At 35.7% G+C, this 23,219-nt stretch overlaps 1 protein-coding gene across 6 annotated transcripts in view; it reads right to left on the reverse strand.

Moving 5' to 3' along the window:
• magi2a (membrane associated guanylate kinase, WW and PDZ domain containing 2a) overlaps nt 1–23,219 on the reverse strand; it is a 1,205,404-nt gene that overhangs the window by 201,122 nt on the left and 981,063 nt on the right. For all 6 annotated transcript variants that reach the window (XM_039761046.1, XM_039761045.1, XM_039761048.1 and 3 more), the window contains exons 8-9: nt 16,575–16,699; nt 12,042–12,224 (exon numbers count right to left, since the gene is read on the reverse strand). In XM_039761046.1, coding sequence (XP_039616980.1) covers nt 12,042–12,224; nt 16,575–16,699 — 308 coding nt within the window. The remainder of the gene's footprint in view (nt 1–12,041; nt 12,225–16,574; nt 16,700–23,219) is intronic.

A 23,219-nucleotide genomic window follows, 5' to 3' on the forward strand; every position in this document is an offset into this window, starting at 1 on the left:
CAATAGTTTCTAAAACACTTTTTTCAAGAAGAAAACAAAATTTCATTGCCGCGGATTGCTCACGATAATCGGCCATCGTAAAAAAAAGATGCTTGCACAAAACTACTTTTAAAAAATTCACTGAACACAAGCACAACCTTCCAGACTGATGGCACTTGGCAGACCGACTTGTGAGGAGTGTAACTAGATTGCCCTAGTGGCCCAACCACATACTACAAGTACCAACCTAACAACAACAAAATTCCGGTTATTTTTGGGTCCCCCCTCGTATATGTACTGTATACAGTATATATATATATATATATATATATATATATATATATATATATATATATATATTTTTTTTTTAAATGGCTTGCTGAATGCCTAATAGACTGTTTTTATGTCATATTCTGTTACTGAGCTCAATTATTCTGAAATAACCAGTATTTTTAGAATAGAATAAAAAGAAGGCAATCCAACAAGGAATAGAAAGAAGGATTCTTTACTTCAACACAATTTTTTCTTGCGAATAATAGAAAAAGAATCCTATTACAGTAATATAATGAAATTATCCATTACTTTGAGGCTGGTGATTCAACTTTCTGCTTTAAGGAATAACAGAAAAAAATATATTCTTGAACAAGAGCGAGATTAAGCAAGATTGAAGGTGACTATTTCCTGACATGGGGGAAAATATTAATGCATATATCCGATTCTCTGAAATGAGAAAGAAACAGTGCAGAAAAACAATAAAAGTATTTACCTAGTTACTTTTCAGAGATTTAATTTAAAAGATATATGAAATAGACCCAAGCAACTGCAGAGATTGCTGATAAAATCAGGCAAGCCAATTTATTTATGGTTCCTTTGGTACATCTTTGCTTGCAATATCTGTTGCAAAATTTCTACTAGTTGGCTGACAATATAGATTTTTAAAAATCAAAGAAGAACTAGAGTGCCAATTAGATAAATCTTGAGTGTTCATGGTATTCATAAATCTTCTCCAGTTGTAAAACCAGCAAAATTTATATGTCTCATTTCTTTGTATAATACATCTGGGGTGTGTAAACTGTTGCAATTCTTTTTCTTTTCAGTCCTGTAAGGGCACCCATTATTCAATTGTGCAACTTATTTACACAATTTGATACAAAAATGAAAAAATATTGTATGGAGATGCCCAGCCTGCTTGTGCAGAGAACCAAAAACTGACAAAAACACTGTTTAGAGTTCCTGGCCGACCTCTTCTCTTCACAAGTTATTCAGTAACAAAATATCTCAACCCCATACAACTGGGATTTTGTATTTCTTTGAAGACACCAGAAAGAACATCCAATTTGATTAGTTTTATCAAAACTAGCCAAGAATTGCATCCACTGTCCCTAGACACTGCTGCACTAGCCAAAACACCAGATGGTAGTAGATATCTTAAGAAATAAGCAAGCAAAATCACATGCATGCTCTGAAGAGTGGTGTACACTTTTCTTATTGAAAAACACAGTGTTAGTAAATATTTGTATATTACTCAATTTAAGTAGAATATATGTACTAGAAGCTGTTGGCACACAGTGGTTTTTTGGCATGAAAATTCTAGTGAGACCACAGCATAATTTTTCTGTATATGTGCAGAATTCTCTAATATTAATGTTAACTTATCTAACGAATAATATTTTTCCCATTTTTGCTAATGACTAGCAAAATATGCAAGTTGACACACCTTTCACATCACAACAATTCTATTAAATGGTGTCTAGTCTGTCTTGATTAGCATCAGGTCATTGTAATACCCTCTGATATCATTTGAGAAAATACAGCCATATAATATAGATTTTAAAACGTAAGTAAAGTGAGAGCCATGCACCACCCACTGCTCAGGAAGATACATTGGCTAGGAACTGCCTAAACTGAAATTGTAACACTTCAGGTTCAGAACTGAATGGCTTTGAGGTGAAAAAGGACAAGTCATGATAACATGGAAAGAATGTACAGACTACTTGCACTGCATGACTCGAACTGCACACTGCACATCTGTCAGTAGCCAAGTTATTACGGTTTACCTTTTTATACCAGTTTAGTACACAATCGGTTAAGTTTAATTCAGTTGATCTTTAGTTAGCCATCACAATGTATTTTTAGTTTTAGTTTTATTTCATAATGACATTTCAAGTTTATTTTATATATGTTAGATTTAGTTTGGCTATTTCAGGCATGGTTTAAGAGAGTTTAGTTTTGTGTTACAATCAGACAGTTGCAGACTCAATAGATTTGGAAATAATATTTGTTTAATGTTAGTAGAAGCTTATAGGTATGCCCCATGGAAACAAGCAAAAATAACATCAGATATTGAATATGAACAATTGTATAAGATTGTATAACAGTTGTATAAGATCTGACTCAGTTGGTCGAGCTGCCCTGTGGGATAGCCTGAGGGTTTGCGGGATCCCCTCAAGGTTCCTGGATATCATGGCCAGTCTGTACACTGGTACTGTGAGTGCTGTGCAGAGTGGAGGCAGGACCTGCGGTTTTCCCAGTTGATTCTGGGGTTCATCAGGGGTATGTTCTTACTCCTAGTCTGTTCAGTGCTTGTATGGACTGGGTGTTGGGCGAGGTTGTGGGGTCCAGCGGCTTTGGGGCATCTGTTGGTGAAGAAAGATTCACGGATCTTGACTTTGCTGACGATGCTGTGATCTTTGCGGGGTCAATGGAGGCTCTGATCGGGGTGCTTGATAGACTGAGCGAGGAGTCTGAGTATCTGGGCTTGCGAGTGTCCTGGATAAAAACCAACATCCAGGCCTTTAATGACCTCTTGGGCACAACCATCAGCAGTGTGTCTGTTGAGAGAGAGTGTTGACTTGTTGAGAAGTTTACTTACCTTGGCAGTAACATTCATGTCTCTGGTGACTCTTCCTATGAAGTCAGTAGATGGACTGGGAGAGCATGGGGGGTCATGAGGTCGCTGGAAAGGGGTGTGTGGAGCTCCTGATATCTATGCAAAATAAACGAAGGTCCAAGTCTTTAGAGTCTTGGTGCTTCCTATCTTGCTATATGATTGCAAGACATGGACGTTATCCAGTGTCCTGAGACGAAGACTGGACTCCTTTGGTACTGGGTCTCTCCGGAAAATACTTGGGTACTGTTGGTTTGACTTTGTGTCGAATGAGCGGTTGCTCATGGAGTCCCGAACGAGGCACATTACCTGCATTGTGAGGGAGAGTCAGTTACGGCACTACGGCCATGTGGTGCATTTCCCCGAGGGTGATCCGGCTCGTAAGATCCTCATTGTTGGGGACCCGAATGGCTGGACCAGGCCAAGGGGTCGTCCACGTAACACCTGGCTGCAGCAGATAAGAGGGTCATTTCCGGAGGGTGGTACTGGTCTGCGTGTTTGCCTGGGGTGTTGCAAACCGGGATCCCGAGTTATTTCATCGTGTGGTGGGGGCGGCAACGCACCGTATCAGTGCATGCTCTTCAACTTCACTTGAATAGTATAAGATTATTTTGGATCTTTTGAGCCAAACAAACTGTAATTTTGCATGCAAATTATCAATCCAAAAATAACCTAAAGTAATGCAAAAATGTTAATGACAGGAATACTGTACTTTTTCTCCATTGTCCAATTTACTTTTATACAGTCTAAAAACAACATTTCCCTGCAAAGCACACAAAATGTTAAATTGGGGGTTGAGAGAAGCTGCAAAGTTTCAAAATAATTTCGCATAACCTTGCAGACACGCCAGTTTCAACAAACAAATTAACTTGAAGTTCTTTACATTTTCTTGTTGAACTGAGTTTTTCATCCAAATTGCTGCACTTTTCAAACATTAACATTTTACATTATGTGGACTTGTATTTGCATGTATGCCCTCTTTCTTTTTCTTAACCAGAAAAAAGGCTGTAGGCCAATTTATAATGACTTTGTAGTTGAATTTGAAGGTTTGTGGGTTTTTTACCCTTAATATGTACAGCACACAATAAACTCTACTGACTAACTTAGTACAGAATTCCAACACCCGCTACTCTTAGAAATAAAATTCTACACTTATAATGGAACCCTGATTTCACATCCCTAACCCCCATTTAACATCCTATTCACATAGTACCTTTTTATTTTTGTTTAACTTCTCAGAGAAATTTTGGAGCTTATCCAAGTATGATAAGTACATCCTGAATGCACTCCGCATGACCAAAATAAATAAAACAATTTTGTTAGGCAGATTCTAATTAAAGGATCCTGGCTGCTGCTCTACGTCACATCATTTCATTGTAGGATGTCAATGAATTTGTGATCTCGTGATGGCAAGGACGAGAACCAAGAAATGAAATATCAGAGCTGTTGATTTGAGTACATTTATCACTGCCAACACTGTAAACACAGAATCAAGAGGCTCAAAAGACTGCAGATTGGAATGATGAGCATGATGTGAACAGTCTGAATGCAAAACTATTGTTATGAGAGCTCTGTATATACTTTTCTGAAATGTTTTGCTCCCACGTTGTACTTTTGCTAATCATAGCTCTCTAACAAATCAGATCTTTTCACGTATGGGTGAAAAAATGTGAACTGAGTCGCAGTATGAATAAAGCCTTTTTTGGTTTCAAAAATCAAACACAATGCTGTAAATGGTGGTTTAACAATGGTGCAGCTGCTAACAACAACCTGGCAGTGTTTATGAAAAGGAACAATCCAAAACAATGAAAACTGACAATAACTATAATTGAACTATTTAATAACAAGTAATTCAACTGATAAAATAGACCAATCTGGACCATAAATATTAATCCTAAAAGTAACTGTAGCAAAAATATATATTTAAAAACGATATATATATTAAAACTGTTGTGGCATTAACATATAGTAAAGAAACACTGAAACCCTACTGTTGTTGTTTATTTATTTCTATTCTAATAATGTATATCCTTACTTCTATTTGGATCTGGAGTGGCTAGGTTGCTCTACACATTGTTATAAATAAGCTTGTAGTCAGCTACAATGGGAACAGGAATGCAAAGAGGATGAGAAGAATAAATCTTTCTTATCATGGTCACTGTGATGCTCAATTCCCCTAACATACATTATAGCAATCTGCTCCGTTCATTAAACTGGTAGCTTTTTGCCAATTCCCCCTTCCACTGATGATTTAAGCATAGATATTATCTTGGGTAGTTTAGGAATTGCCTGTTGTGACTGTAAGTCTTGAAATAAGTACTAATTAATTTTAAGAGCATTTAGATTTTTTTTTTATCGTGATAAATCTCTTCACTTTCTACTAGTTAACTTAAGTAGACTTTAAGTACTGTCACAGTCACCATGTGTTACCTGTAATGTCTTGTGTGTTGTATTTCTCACTATTTCATTAAAAATGTACAAAATATATTTTTCATTTTTTTCAAAAACTATATATTTTTCTAGCTGGCTTTGATGGGGTCTGTTTAAGAAGCTCTTCAGTTTAGGAGTAATGCCAGTGACCTTACTGTAAGACAATGAACTTACTAGTGTATTTTGGATTTAAAAGTTATACTGCATTCAATACATATATAGAGTTTTGTTCTTTTGTGCTGGCCACATTCATTTCTGATGCTATCTCACAGAAAGTTTGTATACAACATTCTACCACCTATAGGTTCGAAAAGTTGTGAAATATTACAAAATAGATTCCACCATTTTATGACCACATGATCATACAATATAATATGACTATGTAAACTTCTGGGGGGACTTAGGCTTGAATCATTGTTCAGACAACACCACGGTGTATAGACAGAACCACAAAAAAACACATTTTCAGTGTCAAAATGTAAGAGTTCCCTAAACTTGAACAATAAATAGCCCATAAGCAGAGAGTGACAGCATGTAACTGGTGCATAGACATCCACAAAAACCACAGAAACATATCTAAAAGTATATGCTATTTATACTATTCACTAGCAAAATACCCGCGCTTCGCAGCGGAGAAGTAGTGTGTTAAAGAAGCAATGAAAAAGAAAAGGAAACATTTTGAAAATAACGTAACATGATTGTCAATGTAATTGTTTTGTCACTGTTGTGAGTGAGTGTTGCTGTCATATATATATATATATATATATATATATAAATAAATATAAATATATATATATTTACACACACACACACAAACATATATATATACATATCTATACATATACACATATATATACACACACACATATACACACATACATACATACACACACATATATACACACAAATACATATATATATATACATACATACACACACACATATAAACATATATATACATATACATACATATCTACATATATACACACACAGCTATTTCAGTATCAGTGCAATACGCTGTTTGTTAAAACGGAAGACACCCGCTCTTACGTGCAAGTCTGCGTGGATATTATGAACTATCATATTTGTTCAAGTTCTATTTAAATTTTAAATAGAAGGAATTTTTATTTAGTCGACAGAAATATCTTTGGTAGGAATGGTAAAAACAGACAGGAATATTATTCCTGAATAAATCAACTCAAACCTTAAACAACTTATAATATTTTGCTCTCCATAAAAATATATCCTGTCTAAATTATACAAGTTAGAAATAAAGTAAACATTAAAAGAACAAACATTCAAATTTCTTTACTCTTATGTAATTTTATATTTTATAAAAAATAAACTTAGATTTTAAATATCCCAAAAGATTTTGCTCTCCATAAAAATATATCCTGTCAAAATTATACAAATTCAGATATGAACATGTTGCATAACAAAACCTGGAAATATAAATAAAATGTGTTCCTTTCAGCAATAACAAATCAAATCATTCAGTTGTCTTTGCTCATATGTCATTTTAGAGCTGGACGCCTGGCATCTTTTTGGCCACAGGTTCGTTTCTGTTTGGTGTGAGGTTCTGTGTTGTGGAGATTCTCAGGATGGATTGCAGGTGCTCATCAGTGAGGCGACTCCTGTGTGCTGTTTTGTTAGTCTTTATCACTGAGAAGAGCTTCTGACACAGATATGTGCTACCAAACATGCACAAGGTTCGAGCCGCATGTAGACGGACTTTTTTTGTTCTTCAAAGTCACCAAAGCGCCGTGCAAACTCAGTGCGCTCAGAACACCGTAGTGACGACTTGGTTTAACATTACTTGGTAACAGGAAAAGTGGGGCAAGTGGTTGTGTCTCCCATAAAAGCAGCCTCAATTGAAATCACTTTGTGATTGTGCACGGTAAAACATCCGCTGAAATGTCAGATTCTTATTTAATTCTTCTGCTTTCTGTATCTTCTGCATTGCATTCAGGTCTCTCAGGTTACCCTGATGTTTTGTTTTATAGTGCCGTCTTAGATTAAATTCTGTAATTACAGCCACATTAGCTCCACAAATGAGACACACGGGTTCAGTAAACATATACTCAGCCTCCCATCGGTTTTAAAGGCTCTATTTTCAGAATCAACTTTTCTCTTCAGCATCGTGTGAGCTAGCTTCGCAATAACTTGCAGCATCATAAGGTAGACTTGATTAACGCGTAAGTGTTCGGCAAGGCAGCTGAAGCGCTGCATTATGGGATCTGTAGTTTATTGTGTTACCAGCGCTTCATATACCTGGGCTTTAATAACAATAATACAGTATATAAAATGATCTCGCGGGCGGATATAATTACACGCCGGGCGGATGTGGCCCGCTTGAGTTTGACACATATGGACTAAATAGAACTTGAAAAGATATATTTTTTCAAATGTGATCGCAATTCAGATAGAGTTGACGCACTACAGCCTGCATGCCTCAATAAGTCATCCTCCCCTCGTCCTTACTTTTTACCGTTCATCTAATGAATACACTGAGTATGGCTTTACCAAAACAATCATTGATGGCGAATAAAGTATCCATTATTCGAGTATGTAGATCGGGTTATATATATATATACATATATATATACCCGCGTATCGCAGCGGAGAAGTAGTGTGTTAAAAAAGCTAGAAAAAGAAAAGGGAACATTTTAAAAATAACGTAACATGACTGTCAATATACAGTATTTGTTTTGTGAGTGTTACTGAGTGTTGCTGTCATCAAGGATTTGATTATCATTATTTCTTTCAATCAGGTTCGTATTTGTAGGATGTGTTGTGTTCAAGTTACATTCCGTGTTTGTCAATCGTTGTAAAGATGACAGGTTTCATTCATCGATTCGTTTCTTACTGCATCAATAAACAGCTCGTCTTCTTCTTTATCTGAGACGTGACACACTGCATGCACGGGTTTTTTACACTGTCTTCCTTTAGCGGGACATTGACTTTTTCCACCGTGTGCTTTGTTTCCACAGTAGCTGGATTTATGAATATACTTATCAGACGCTTCATATTTTTTGCTGCCTTTTCAATTGTGTAATTCAGTTTTTGTTCAGCGCTCTTTGGAACTGTTGCTTTTATCTGTGCACTGCGTCAGTTCACGTGAGCCACTCGGTGTACATGCATCGAAGGTTCCCAGCTGTGCTGGTGCCATCTCGTGCTATGTCCATGGCTGTATTTAATGTTACCTTAGTCCTGGCACTTAAAACTTTCTCTCGCAGTTTCGCTGAGTTTGTGTCAAACACCACCCTGACCATCTCATCTTCCTCTCCATAAGCACAGTCCTTCACCCGTGAATATTTACCCGTGGCAGTTTGTATTGGATTGCCGCTGACGGACGGCCTTATATGGGCAGGCACTAAATTACAAACGCCAGCGGCAGCCTGTCTATGAACTTAATTTAAAGTGTAGGTTTACATCGTGCTTTGTTTCCGAAGTAGCAGAACTCATGAATATGGTTGTATATGCAGTAAATGGAGAAAAACTGCTTCCAGTTATGACCATTACGCGTAGAATTTCGCTATAAAACCTGCCCAACTTTTGTAAGGAAGCTGTAAGGAATGAACCTGCCAAATTTCAGCCTTCCACCCACACGGGAAGTTGGAGAATTAGTGATGAGTCAGTGAGTGAGTGAGTCAGTGAGTGAGTGAGTGAGTGAGTGAGTGAGTGAGTGAGTGAGGGCTTTGCCTTTTATTAGTATAGATATATATATACACACATATATATCTATATCCATATATATACACATATACAAACACACACACACACGTAGAATCCCATTGTATCAAAATTCATGGGACCATAAAAATATTTCGTTATAACAGAAATTTCATTCTAATGAATATGGGAAAAATAATTATGTTATTGTGACTGGGGTCCCCCCATCTTAATAGCAGGCACACAGTAAATCAACAGTAAAGAAATCGATTGTCCTTTGCAGGATCAGGCTAACTTTGTAACATAGAACACTTAACACTAGGCTTTCACCTGCTCTTCCTCACACTCTCTTAGTCTGTGACAGAAGTCATTCTGAGTCGTTTATGTTCTAATCTGAAGATGGGAGCTAAAGCAGGATGCTTGCCCTAATGTTGCGACTTTTATCTCATGTGCTTGAGTACTGAATTAACAGCTATTATTTTAAATGAAGGCTTGAGACTGTACCTGCCTTCTCTATACAGTAATAAAGTACCCATATTTTCCTTGAAAACCTGGACTCACCTTCCTGTCTCTCATGCAACTCTGTGACTAAAGCTTGACAATACCTGTATAAAAAACAGTGCTTCTTAAACTAAATAAAAAATATTTTACTTGAAAATAAGATGTTAGATGTACAGTAACTTTTTTTATAGAAATAAAGGTATGAATACAGAATGAAAATAAGACACTAGAGGTAACTTTTATTTCTGCATAAACTTATGCTGTTTCTCCCTTTTTTTAGTTCATCACAAAGACAACTTTGAGAAAGGGCTATGAAACTCTAACAGTACAGTACCTGTACATGACACAACTACCTACTGTATGCGGACACTCGACAGAGCACTGACTCAGAATTCAGCTACCTGCAACCAGAAATTTCTCAACAGCCTGCTGTATGGTTCCTGAGACTTGCTGTATAAGTATAGGTTCAGCATTAAGTATTTTTTGCATTGCATGATTATCTTCAGTGGCCATTTTGGGTTGAAAAAAATGTTTGTTATACTGAAATTTACATTTCATTGAAACATAATCCATTAAACATTATGTTGTATGAACATTGTCCAATCCAACAAAAAGTATTCATTACCAAGGATTCAATTATTCAACTAAAAGTAACCCATTGATCAATTTACTGCATTTAATATTGTCCAAAATGAATCCAGGGCAAAGTCCAACCTGTTAGCAATGTAATTTAGTTCCAGCATCACTAGACCATATATTCTGGGAATTAACAACATTTTGGACAAAAAAATAATTTCACAGAATTTTCAAACAGCCTCGGTGTCACAATTACTCCTAATCCATTAGTAGCAACATTTGGTGTACTACCGGGTGGCATTAAAGTGTATAGAGAGAAAAACTCTTAATCTTAAAAAAAATCTTAATCCACATCTTTTGTAGTCCTTTCCTTCTCTCTCGTTTATTTCAAAACATTTTATTAATAAAGATACTTTATGATGCAAATACACAGGCTTAACAGGATTATACACAGGTGTTAGCTGGAGAGCTTTGTCATTTGCACCTCATTATTAACTGATGGCTGGTTAAGTAAACAGGTCAACAATTAAAACCTAAACACAGCAGTTTGAAAGTAAAATCAGCATTTAACAGTTCTGAATTGTTAATCAATTAACTAAAACTGAGCCCAAAAATACTTCTTTATTAGCATTAAGAAATATATATATATTAAACTGGTTAAAGTGAAATCCTGCAGCCACTGTGGACCTTCAGGACCGTAATCGAGTATACCTTTCTATATTACATGAATTAGAAAAAATAAAATTCTCTCTTACAGGATACATACAAAACATTTAAAGCATGGCAAGAATTCATTCATTTTTAATTTTAATATGAGCATGCTGAGCCTGTGTTTAACTTTCTCATGACACTAATCGCTTCACTGTATTTAAAACAAAGGTTACATCTTTTATTTCTGTCTCTTGGGTGGTGGTTGAATTTTGCTTTGTTTTGCTTTTTCTTTTTTTTTTCTTACTTTGTATTCATTTTAAATAGAAATGGCTTTATCCGTTAAGTTATTGTTATTTGTTCGACTGAGTATCAAGCTATTGTAATGTTCTGGTTTTTGAACATTACAATAACACAGCACAATAGCAACATTGCAATATTAATATATGTTCTTATTTAAATACACTTGTTAGAGTTACAGCAGTGCTTCACCATATTTTAATTTTTCTTTGTATTTTTTATTTTCTCCCACTACTTTTATTTATTGTTTGGTGTTTTTTTAATTTTCTATGGCTCCTTGTCCTCAAATGCGTTTTGTGTTTATACTGTAGGGCGGGAGTCTTACTGTAAATCAGGACTAGGAGGTGCTGTCGTTACTTTACTTGAAGGGACTATTTAGCTTCTACTAATTCTTCACTGTGACTTTAGCTTTCTTAAGTAGCTGTGTTCTTTCCCTTTACAATTTTGTGTTGTATGTTTTTGCTACAGAATATCTTTGATTTTGCATGCTTTCTGGACTTTTCCTCTTGAATTACCCTTTAGGTGTTTGGTAACTGTCTTTTTGCTATTATTTCTTTTTTTATCATGTATTTCTATGGGAAAAAAAAACATAACTCAAAAGCTTCACTTGTATGTATTCTTCCTCAGTCTTATAGAGTGCAATTCCACAAATCAGACATTGGAGGTTTATCAGGACAGTCAGTAAACCACTCTTCCCAAGCATAAATGTAACAAAACCAAATAGAATATACTCTGTGCTTTGCCTAGGATGAGATTCTCCATGAACCCAGGCTTTGACAAATCTGTCAATAGGCTGAAGCTCCCACTTCTTTACTGGCTCTTTGAACACAATATCTCAACATGGAAACTCATTAGATCTACTGATTCATTTGTGAAAATCTAAACATTTTAATTATTTTGACAATTGATGGATTTAGTCACTTTCCAAGGATATGACTGCCATTCTTTACAGCAATTCTTATATTAAAGTATATCTTTAGAGAATTTGTTAAATTAAGCACTATCAAGTTTCCATTCCAAGAACTCAGCAATATGTGATCTTACAAACCTGTGTCCATTTTGCCATCCTGTGCTGCTGGTCCTTCTGGTATTACACTCTTCACCTGCAAGAACTCATCAGGTTCATCCCCTCCAATTATTGTAAAACCAAATCCCATGTTACTTTTCTTCAGTGCTGTTGAGAGGAAGGTTCCCTTTAACTGGGTAGCATCTCGAGTGAAGAGTGGCTTTTCTATATTATGTTGAATAAAAGAGAAAAATAATGAAAATTAGAGGCAAGTCTTTATTTTTTTTGTAAAGCATGCACTATAATTTTATTAATAAAAATGTATTTTAAGAAAAGAAACAAAGCATGATGTTGCCATGATATTGCAGTGGCAAAATATTAACACAGTTCTTTCAAAGTAAATCTGTATGGTAGTTTAAAATTTCATAGGTAATAAATTAAACATACACTAATATATTTAGAATTTTAATCTCTATCACTGAAATGTAGTAATTCTTCCATTACCCACTGCAATAGCTTAAGATAATGAATTTTAAAGGCACAGTTTGTTGCCTTTATACCTTTGAATGGCAAAAAGTCCACTAATGCTAAGTTTGAAAATCTTCAGCATTATCACTAAATATTGTATGTGCGTTAGCTTCAGGAGGCAGTTTGGAGGAGTACACACAGGGGTCTCATTCTTGCAGCAATCTTAAATTAGGTTTCACATATACTTTGTCGTTTTTCATTATGAACATGATGATGCAGCGTGATCAATTCCCCAATCAATTTGTTAACCAGCATATGTAAATGTACAGTGAGTGGCAGAGAAAGAACTATTTTATCTTGTCTTCTGTCACTTTTTCCTGAAAGAGTTGACTGCACTAGTAATGCTACTGCAGGCTCCATTTTCCATGAGAGCATTGAAATTGCATTTATTGGCCCTGTCAGTGTGTCTTTACAGTATAGTAAAAAATAAATTAATTTAAATCAAACTATTGCTATACAGTATACATAATTTTTCACAGTATGGACTCAGTAGCACAAAGACTGCTAGTTTTCAACACAACATATGACAAAAAATACAAGAATCATAATATACCCTACCATTAAAAAAAAAAAACAAAATACACTGCAAAAATTAATAAGGTAATAATTTATAATGTTAACTTGCAAGTTAACTCAACAGTTACTGAAACCTGAGATCATAGACTATCACCACGCCTAAATTGCACATTTTAAATGTGTTATACAATTACGTCACATCCTGATCATGCTACACTTTAAACCTGGTATTTTGTTGCATTATGTAGCTTCACAGACACTCAAATTAGCTTGCAACTGTTTAAACAGAAGATTAATTTATTAGCAAACAGTGAATCATTTTGTTCTTGATTGTTGCTGTTTGAGGTTTATATTAATTCACAGCAGGCTCCTAAATTTTTGTATCTGTGTTAATTTTGTGAAAGGAGATAAAATATCAATTTTAATATATGTATTTATTTAGTTAGTTAGTTAGGTTTTTGGGGTATTTTATTGATTTTATTGAAAACAAATAACATTCCATACAAATAAGTCAAGTTTTACAAAAATAGGTTAGAAAAAAATCAACCCCCACCCCTGAGAAAGAGAGCTAAGCCAGCAGAGTAAAACTTAAAGCTAGTAAAAATAAGTAAATAGATAAATTAATAAATGAATAAAGACAAATAGAGTAAATCTGCTTCTTCAATTTAAATGCTTATTCTAAAATGTTATTGATTAGATCCTGCCAGGTTTTGCAAAAGTTTTGTACAGATCCTCTTAAGTGCGAATTAGATTTTTTCCAGTTTCAAATAGTATATAACATCAGTTACCCACTGACTTAAAAGAGGAGAGTTAGGATTCTTCCAGTTGAGCAAGATAAGTCTACGTGCCAATAGTGTAGTAAAGGCAATCACAGTTTGTTTGTCCTTCTCCACTTTAAGCCCATCTTGAAGTACCCCAAACACAACTGTTAATGAGTTAGGAGGGATTGTGACACCAAGGATGTCTGAAAGGCATTTAAAGATTTTGATCCAGAATGATGTTAATTCGGTGTACGCCCAAAACATGTGGCCTAGTGAGGCTGGAACTTGATTGCAGCGTTCACAGGTTGGATCTTGCCCTGGTAACATTTTGGACAATTTTAAACAAGAGAGATGCACTTGATAATTTTAAATTGAATAATTCTATGCTTTGCGCATATGGAGCTCAAGTGAATTCTGTGCATTGCTACCTTCCACTCCTTTTCTGAGATGTTGAGTGAGAGATCCTTTTCCCACTGTCCTGTTGGATCTTTGAAAGGGAAGGACTGTAAAATGGTTTTAATATATTACAGAAATGCTGTCTGAGTCTTCAAGACTGATCAATATTTTTACCGGCATAGAGGTAGGTGGGAGATGAGGAAAATTAGGCAGGTTCTGTTTAACAAAGTTCCTAATTTAAAGGTGAATGTGTTGCTGGAAAGCTAAATTTGGAGTGTAATTGTTTGTAGGTTGCAAAGACATTGTCTATGTACAGATCTCTAAGTGATTTAATCCCGAATATTTTCCAGACTTTAAAAACTGGGTATGTCTGAGAAGGTGGAAAAAGGTGGTTCTCATGCAGATGTGCCACGGATAAAATCTTCTCTATCTTGAAATTGCTTGCTACATTGGATCCATATTCTGAGTGAATGAAGCACAACTGGGTTATTAGTATATTGCCTTGCGTTTATTGGAGTACAAAGCAAGGAATATAAAGAAGTACTGCAGGATGTTATGTCTATTGCAGACCAAGCCTATGTATGTTCATTTATTTGTGTCCATGTTCAGGTTTTTATAATGTGTACATTTGCTGCCCAGTAATAACATTGAAAATTAGGTAGAGCCATGCCACCTTCTGCCTTAGGTCTTTGTAGGGTCACCCTTTGGATACAGTGCTTTCATCAGCTGAAATTGCTGGGGCAGTGTGGACGTAAGGTAAAAACAGAGACAAATGTCTGTGTTTTTAAACATAAGCTTACTTAGTGCAGACAGGGCCTAAAGAATAGGGTGTTTATCGGAATATTTTGGCACATATAAATTCCACAGTACATAGTAAAAACCTTCTTTACTTTCTTATTATCAACTGTTGTCTTGTTTACAATAGTTTCAGAGCTGTTTTATCTTTGAGTTACCACCTCAAAACTACACCATCTATTCGGTTTGATGAACAATCTGTGAAAGCTGATCATACTCAATAAATAGTATCAAGAACCATTACACTCCTAACCAGCTTGTAAATTGTTTTACCTAGAATGTTAATTTCACTCCATAAAACTATGATAAATTTATCAAATCACTTCAAAGTCATTGTGGGCACACATCCACCTCTCTGCACTGCATTTAAGTTACTACACTTGAAGGTTTTGCGTGGTGATTTCACCATTCTCTTCATGGTATGCTAATAGGGACTTCATTCTAAAACTACAATGTGAGAAAACAACTGTGAAATTCTGAATTTTGCGAGAATAATCCCTTTAAAGACAGTAAAACATGTGCAACCAAGCTGCTTTTAAATAAGAGGCAGCATTTAGGAACAGTGGTTAATGTTTAGTACAAGAGTGGAGTTTGCAAATTCTGTTTGTGTCAAGTGTGGGTTTACCTTTAAATTTTCCTCACACATCCTTAAAGACGCGCAGATTAAGTTAACTAGTGACTCCAAATTAGACTTGAATGAACTCTATGCATGTCTGCCCTGCCATGGATGACATCCTGCCCAGATTCATTTCCTGCCTTTTGGTCAGTAATGATGAGATAGACTGTGACCCGCAGTACTCTGTACTGGATTAAGGTTAGAGAATGTCACGCAATTATGGTTTTTCTCCCATGTCCCATAGTTAGGTAGTTAGAATAACTGGTACCTCAAAATGTACTTGTTGTGAATGAGGTTCGGTGTGTGATAAACTTGCTTCTTATTTCATGCTAGTTGGTATAAAAAATTGATTAATGATATCAACAATTACTTTCATTCTGGGCAAGCTCAATTAGGAGAGAAAATACAAAGGATACTGTGAAGTTCTTTTTGTGTTTTGAAAATTTCAGAAAAAATAACTAGCCAAAATGTTCTATGTGCTTTATACCATTAATTCACAAGTGTGCCTTTGCTAGAAAGCTGCAATTACTCACACTAAACAGTCTTTACACTTTAGAACTACCCTGACCCTTGTAACATATCCTGGGTCTATAGTAAGGCAAGGAAAAAACAGCAGACTTGGGACAGAGGTCAATGAAGAGAAAAATCCTCTTTCACAGGCTCCCTACTGAATATTGATATCTTCATGCTACTTCACTCACAGAACATCAATCTTCACTCTTTTAACAAGTGTTCAAACATTGCTATTGCAAGATGATTGATGGTTTAATTAAAATCTACTTGCTTTTTACATTAAACGTGGAAAAACAACTAAACTGACATATCTGTTCTAAATCTATCAAGATATAAATATGGCAATGACAAAATTGAATTTCTCATTGCAAAATTTAAAAAACGGCTAAATTCATAGTAAGGCTATCTGTATATAGGAAAGGCACTACAGGAAGAAGAATAAAACCTTACCTCGGAAGACATGTATTGCCTGCAAAGGCTGAGAAGAGAGATCTTGATTTGGCATTTGCTGTTGCTGTAGTCTTCTCTTTGCTTCAATCACTGGATTTTCAAACTGAGTTCTTCGGTTTATATGACTAAGGAAAAAAACAGAATAAAAAAATCAAATCAAACACGAAACAAAGTAAAAAAAAAACAAAGTAAAATTCTTCTTCTTGTTTTTTTGAGCAAGTATGGGTAGCATAAATATATTCTACAAGCATGCATATCTAAAGCAGTACCAGACAAAACTTCACTTGTTTGAAAGTGAATCATAAATGAATAACTGTAGACGGAAAAAGAGAAGTCAGAAAACTTATGCTAGTCAAGAATCTGCAAAGCAGCTCAGCTGGACCACATTCATAGACTTTGTCCACTTGCTTTAATGATTGTGATCTCTCTAAATTGCCTGTAGGCAAAGTAAATTGTGAACAACCATACAGGGCGTGTTAAAGCAGACTTGAAGATGTGTGTTATTTTTAAGAAACTTCAATGAGAGTCGATATATAAATGTTCAGAAACATCCATTATCAAAAACCAGAGGGTTAAACCATAAATTTAGTCTGAACAAGAATTTGGAGGAATTGTTAATAAAAGCAAAAGATTACAATGTGAGACAAAACGATAAAAACACTTAACAGGTATGGATTTTTACCAGAAACCTAGACATTAAGAACACTAGACTATGGTTGTTCAATGTTTAAATCAAAACTCTCCGACAAATAGCTTGAGTGCTGAATTTTACAGTAGAGCTTTCATGAAGAGCCATGTACTGTCTCCTGGGCAGCAGCTCTTAGCAGCACAGCAGTGCATTCTAGCAACTTACTAACAAAGCATGTGTAATGACTACCACCCAACCCTGGAACAAAAATATTCTCAAAAATAACTTTTTTAGGAAAACAAAATAAAGGGTACTGTTAGTATCCCAGGCTTTGCCTGTCGCATATAACAAGCTACAGAACTGTACCCATGGGATGACTCTGTGTTGCCATCTGGTGGTTTGTGGGAATTGCCCCAGTCATTTTCTTGCACCACACATACACCTTCTGGTAGCTTTAATATTAGCTTCAGGACTACTTAAGGTTTGCTGGGTTACCAGCCACCTACTTATCTGAGAAAACCTTAAAAGCATTCTCCCAAGTCGTAGCTCTATTTTTATTGATCGTATGGCCATGGCCATTGACCTGCCAAGGCACCTGCACTTCTAGAGGCAATACTACCCCCCTCTTGGCTGTTTACCCATTCTGGCATATATAGTCACTATGCATAGCCATACTGAAAGACCAACCAATTGATAGATGTGTGACATGGCAGTAACTCATATACTGACAACATGTTCATCCCTGTAGAGTACACAACTTTCAGATTAAGGGATACAAAGCAAAGTCTCAACATACTAGCTCGCAGAAAGAAAGTTTTGAAACAAAGAACCGTGAAAACATACATTTACAAAGAAATTATCCTTTTTTGACAAAAAGAACAAAACAGCATTAGCAAAAATTGTATACAGTGCAACAAAATCTGTAACAAAACAGATTGTATACAGTGGAACCTCGGTTCACGAACGTCTCGGTACACGTACAACTCGGTTTACGACCAAAAAGTTTGCCAAACTTTTGCCTCTGTTCACAACCATACACTCAGTATACGAACAAGCCAGTTTCTCTTTAGGTTTGTACGTGTTCAGTCTCTCCCTGTGCATTTCCTGTGCAGCGAGCGAGCGAGCAAGAGAGAGAAAGCGCGACACACACACACAGGTGCGTGCACGAGAGACACACACACACACACACACACAGGCGCACGAGACAGAGACACACACACACACACAGGCGCACAAGACAGAGGCACACACACAGGCGCTCCAGGCTCGTGAAATAGACACGCGCACACACGAAAGAGAGACAGAGCGAGCGAGCAAGCGAGAGAGGGAAGGCTGGACGCATAAGGCAGAAAAGGCTTATTTTTGTTTTCAGATCTGTTTACAGCGATCGGTTCATAGTGTGCATTGTGGCAATGTTACTTTTCTTGGTGGTTTATTAAATTATGGATTTTTCAAATTTTCATTTTTTTCCCTGTGCTTAGAACTCATTAAAAAAAAGTGTTTTTAGTGAGCGGTTCCTATCACTATAGCGCAAACTATTGCAGTGTTAGTTTTCTCTGTTGTTCAAGGTTTTCTCAGTGTTATTCAATGTTTTTACATTTAGTTTACTATTACGCTGTGCATTCTATGGTACAATTCACTATATTTGTGCTTAAAAACTAAAAAAATATATATTTACACACAGTTTGTACGGTATGGAATGGATTAATTGTATTTACATACAATCCTATGGTGGAAATTGCTTTGGTTCACGACCAAATCGGTTTACGACCAGAGGTTTGGAACGAATTATGGTCGTGAACCGAGGTTCCACTTAGAGGTGTAACAGGAACTATGGAGGTCTTGTTGAATGCCAGAAATTCTCCTGGCTGCTACAAGGCACTGAGTCCTGAGAGAATGTGGATAAAACTGTGGGGTCCCTATAACAGGACATGGAAACAGATTGAGGACAAGCTAATTTTTTTTCCATGGTGCAGCAAGACATAAGCAATAATGTCATAGTGGCTGCCTTCCTTTCAGTACCATAGTCTGTTTTCTAGGTACTGTATCTCTCAGCAGTGTTTTGACACATATCCTTTTAATATAATCCCTATAAATCCATTTTTGGAGAAATGCATTATGCACATTGTGCTACTCACCTATACACATTACTAAACTCATTAGCACTGCAGCCATATTAAAATGTGAACTCTTGAGTTTACTGAGCATAAACAGTGCAGAGAAGAACACATGCATTATAAAATAACTCTCTATTAAATTAAACAATTGAGTCAAAGTTCATGTTTTCAAAAAAGGCCAACTAGCAGATTAAAGAGTCACATCCATCCTTCCTATAACAAATAATCAATGTAATACATACAGAATGGCTGCTCTGGGCAATATTAAAACATAGAATTGAAAGCATGGAGGAGAATGGTGAGGAGAGGAGATAAGGTCAGATAAAAAAAGGTCAGAAAACACAAAAAACATAAAATTAATAAAAGAAACATGTGAGAATATAGTCATGTCAGAGAAAGAGCTGAAAGCACAAACCTGCTAATATCAGATATATTTATTATCAAAGGGGCTAGGCAAGAAATCACTAATATAAAACTAGAATAAGTAGTTTAAATTTAAAAGTTTAATTTCCCCTTCGGATTAATAAAGTATCTATCTATCTATCTGTCTAAAATACTAAAAGCAAAAGACTTGAGAAGAAAACTAAGAAACCTAATAGTGACTCCCCAAATAATAAATGGCACTGAACAAGTTGAGCTGGGCCAGGGCTTATTACTATTGCCCTGCAATGGAAAGTGAGATGGAACAATGGGCATGACTGAGGGCAGTAATGAGAAGGGCTCTTTGGGGAGTTTTTAAACCACTTTTACTTTATATAAGTAGGCAGTAAACTACAAATGCATTAATTATCAGATTGCCAAACTGTTCACTTTTCAATTAGCACAATTCTCAAAAGATTTTATTTGTACTGTAACACAACCAGTAATGCTACCAACTGAATATTCTTGAAGGTTACATTTCAAAAATAAATCATTTAAAATGTTTTATATGTTTATTTTAAATAAGCACAAATACAAGATTCAGAATGCATAGTGCAAAATTTTTACAATTCACATGACTAGAAAGAATTAATTTTATTTCTGCTCTTCTGCAGTTCTTTTTTTTTTTCATTATTGATTTTGATGATCATTTAAAATGGAACATGTAAATTGAAAAGCTGCAGCTGACGTACTTATTTAGGAAATTTATTGGTGACTATAAGGATGTACATCAAAGTAACCACAGTAAAATGAGCTCAACAAGAAACACTAACATCCTATTAAAAGAAATATGCTGCTGTAGATTGAGGCTGGATTCTTTTAAAAGAATTGAAACACCCTGGGTGTTCCTAATCTTTTAACACTATAATTATTCTCATTTATTCTAAAAAGTGAAAGAACCTCATAATTAGGTGGTGGCAGAAGCAGTTGTTTGATGCCAAGGCAGCAGGAAGGGCCACCATGCAGTCATAGGAGAAAAATAATTTGCATTAAAAAGTAGACACATTACTGTGAATGTGCATACAAAAGAAAAATAAAAGCATGACATGGAAGTGCATTGTGTAATCAAATTGCTTTGTTCCAAAAAAACTGTAGTGAAATCTGTTTTGCAAAAATCCTATAGTATATACAGCACTGAATATAAAGAAAGCACGTTCAGGATTTCCCATAAATGGCATGAATCCATTATCCATACGGCTTTATGATGATGGTACACGCTTGTGGTGGCAGCGCAATGGTGTGGAGAAAATTCTTGGTGCCTTTTAGGCCTATTACTATCAAATAACTGTTGCATGAAAGTCATAGTATACATAAGCATTGTCACTGACCTTTATAGTTTAACTTTTCACGAAAGGAAATTCCAAAAGGAAAATGTGCCATGTCATAAAACATACAGTACATCTATCTGGTTCCATAAACCCAACTACAATTTCAGTTTACACTGCAAAATACTATCAAGTCAGTAAGGACCAAAATTCCTAACAAATAAAGAATATCGGTTCTTCAAAAAGAGGGTCTTACCTAGTACTAGATATGCATACATAATGAAGTGGCTACTTAGTGAGTGTTTGTTTGCATATGCATATACACATAAATATAAAACTACAACCCACTAAGAGTTTTTTTAAACTGAAAGTGGTTGAAAATACTCTTATTCTATATTTCTAGAAATAAAGAAGTAGGCATCTAACAAAGAATATCATCCAAAATGAGGAAGCCCAAAGCAGCAGCACAGAAGCAGACCTGCAGCAGGTGTTGGGGTGAGCTTCTGGTCAAGGAAAGAGAAATATAAGTTAATCTGACTTGTTAAAAAAACAATCCTGCAGACCACTGGCACTGAACTGAGGCGCGATAAATTAAACTTGGGCGTCAAAGTCTTTTCTTGTGCTTAAGGGTCCCATATATTTGACTTGAGGACTGGACCATCACTAATCCTTCTGGAAGATACTAAAACTACCCATTTTATTCTAAACATTCTTCTACATTTAAATTGCCATAGGACAGCTCGTCCACCTAAGCCCAAAAACTTAAATTACTTCTGCATGCTTCTCATACATGACAAAAGGCCCATAAAGTCACCGTCACCATAACAGACAACATACAGAATAAACCAAATGCAGAACTGTTATTTTAGATCCCAAATGCCAACCTGTTACGTGTTAAGATTAAACTTTTGCTGGATAATGTGTTAAAAATAAATGGCATTCTGCTAAAGCAAAACCATACAATTATAATGTGTACAAAGCACAGATGTACGCTGAAAGACAACTTTAAAAGCTGAAATCCCAGTCATATTCTTTAAGGACGAAAGTCAAGGGGGAAACAGTCTATTGTATGGCATTGGCATTGATGCTGCACCTCACTGCTTTGATTATTCACTCAGTGAGCATTAATTATAAAGCAGGACTAAATGTAAGGGGAGATGGAAAAGCATCAACATATTTCACAATTGACAGAGTAATTATTCCTTTCTTGTTTCCCAGTATCCACTACTTCTATCAATACCATCTACTGTTCATTCTTTTGGCCTTAAAAGCAGCCATTAATAGTAACCTTAAACACTTAATCACAAGAAAGATGCTGCTCCTTGCCAAAAATGGAATAAGAATTTAACTTAGTGTTAGTCTGCCTAGCAAGATGGATGTTGGCGTCCTTCAGTGTAGGTTATCTGTATACTTTGAATGTAACTGGACAATAGAGACTAGGCAGAAAGTAAGAATACATTTATATTATACTAGCAAAATACCTGCGCTTCGCAGCGGAGAAGTAGTGTGTTAAAGTAATGAAAAGAAAAGGAAACATTTTGAAAATAACGTAACATGATTGTCAATGTAATTGTTTTGTCACTGTTGTGAGTGATGAGTGTTGCTGTCATATATATATATATATATATATATATATATATATATATATATATATACACACACACATAAACATATATATATACATATCCATACATATATACATATATACATATATACACACACACACATATATACATACATATATAAACTGCTCAAAAAAATTAAAGGAACACTTTGAAAACACATCAGATCTCAATGGGAAAAAGAAATCCTCCTGGATATCTATACTGATATAGACTGGGTAATGTGTTAGGAACGAAAGGATGCCACATCGTTTGATGGAAATGAAAATGATCAACCTACAGAGCCCTGAATTCAAAGGCGCCCCAAAAATCAGAGTGAAAAAATTATGTGGCAGGCTAGTCCATTTTGCCAAAATTTAATTGCAGCAACTCAAAATTATACGCAGCACTTTGTATGGCCCCTGTGTTCTTGTATACATGCCTGACAACATCGGTGCATGCTTCTAATGAGATGACAGATGGTGTTGTGGGGGATCTCCTCCCAGATCTGGACCAGGGCATCACTGAGCTCCTGGACAGTCTGAGGTGCAACCTGGTGGCATTGGATGGACCAAAACATAATGTCCTAGAGGTGTTCTATCGGATTTAGGTCA

This window comes from Polypterus senegalus, chromosome 8 (genome assembly GCF_016835505.1).
Source record: "Polypterus senegalus isolate Bchr_013 chromosome 8, ASM1683550v1, whole genome shotgun sequence".
Taxonomy (NCBI): domain Eukaryota; kingdom Metazoa; phylum Chordata; class Cladistia; order Polypteriformes; family Polypteridae; genus Polypterus; species Polypterus senegalus.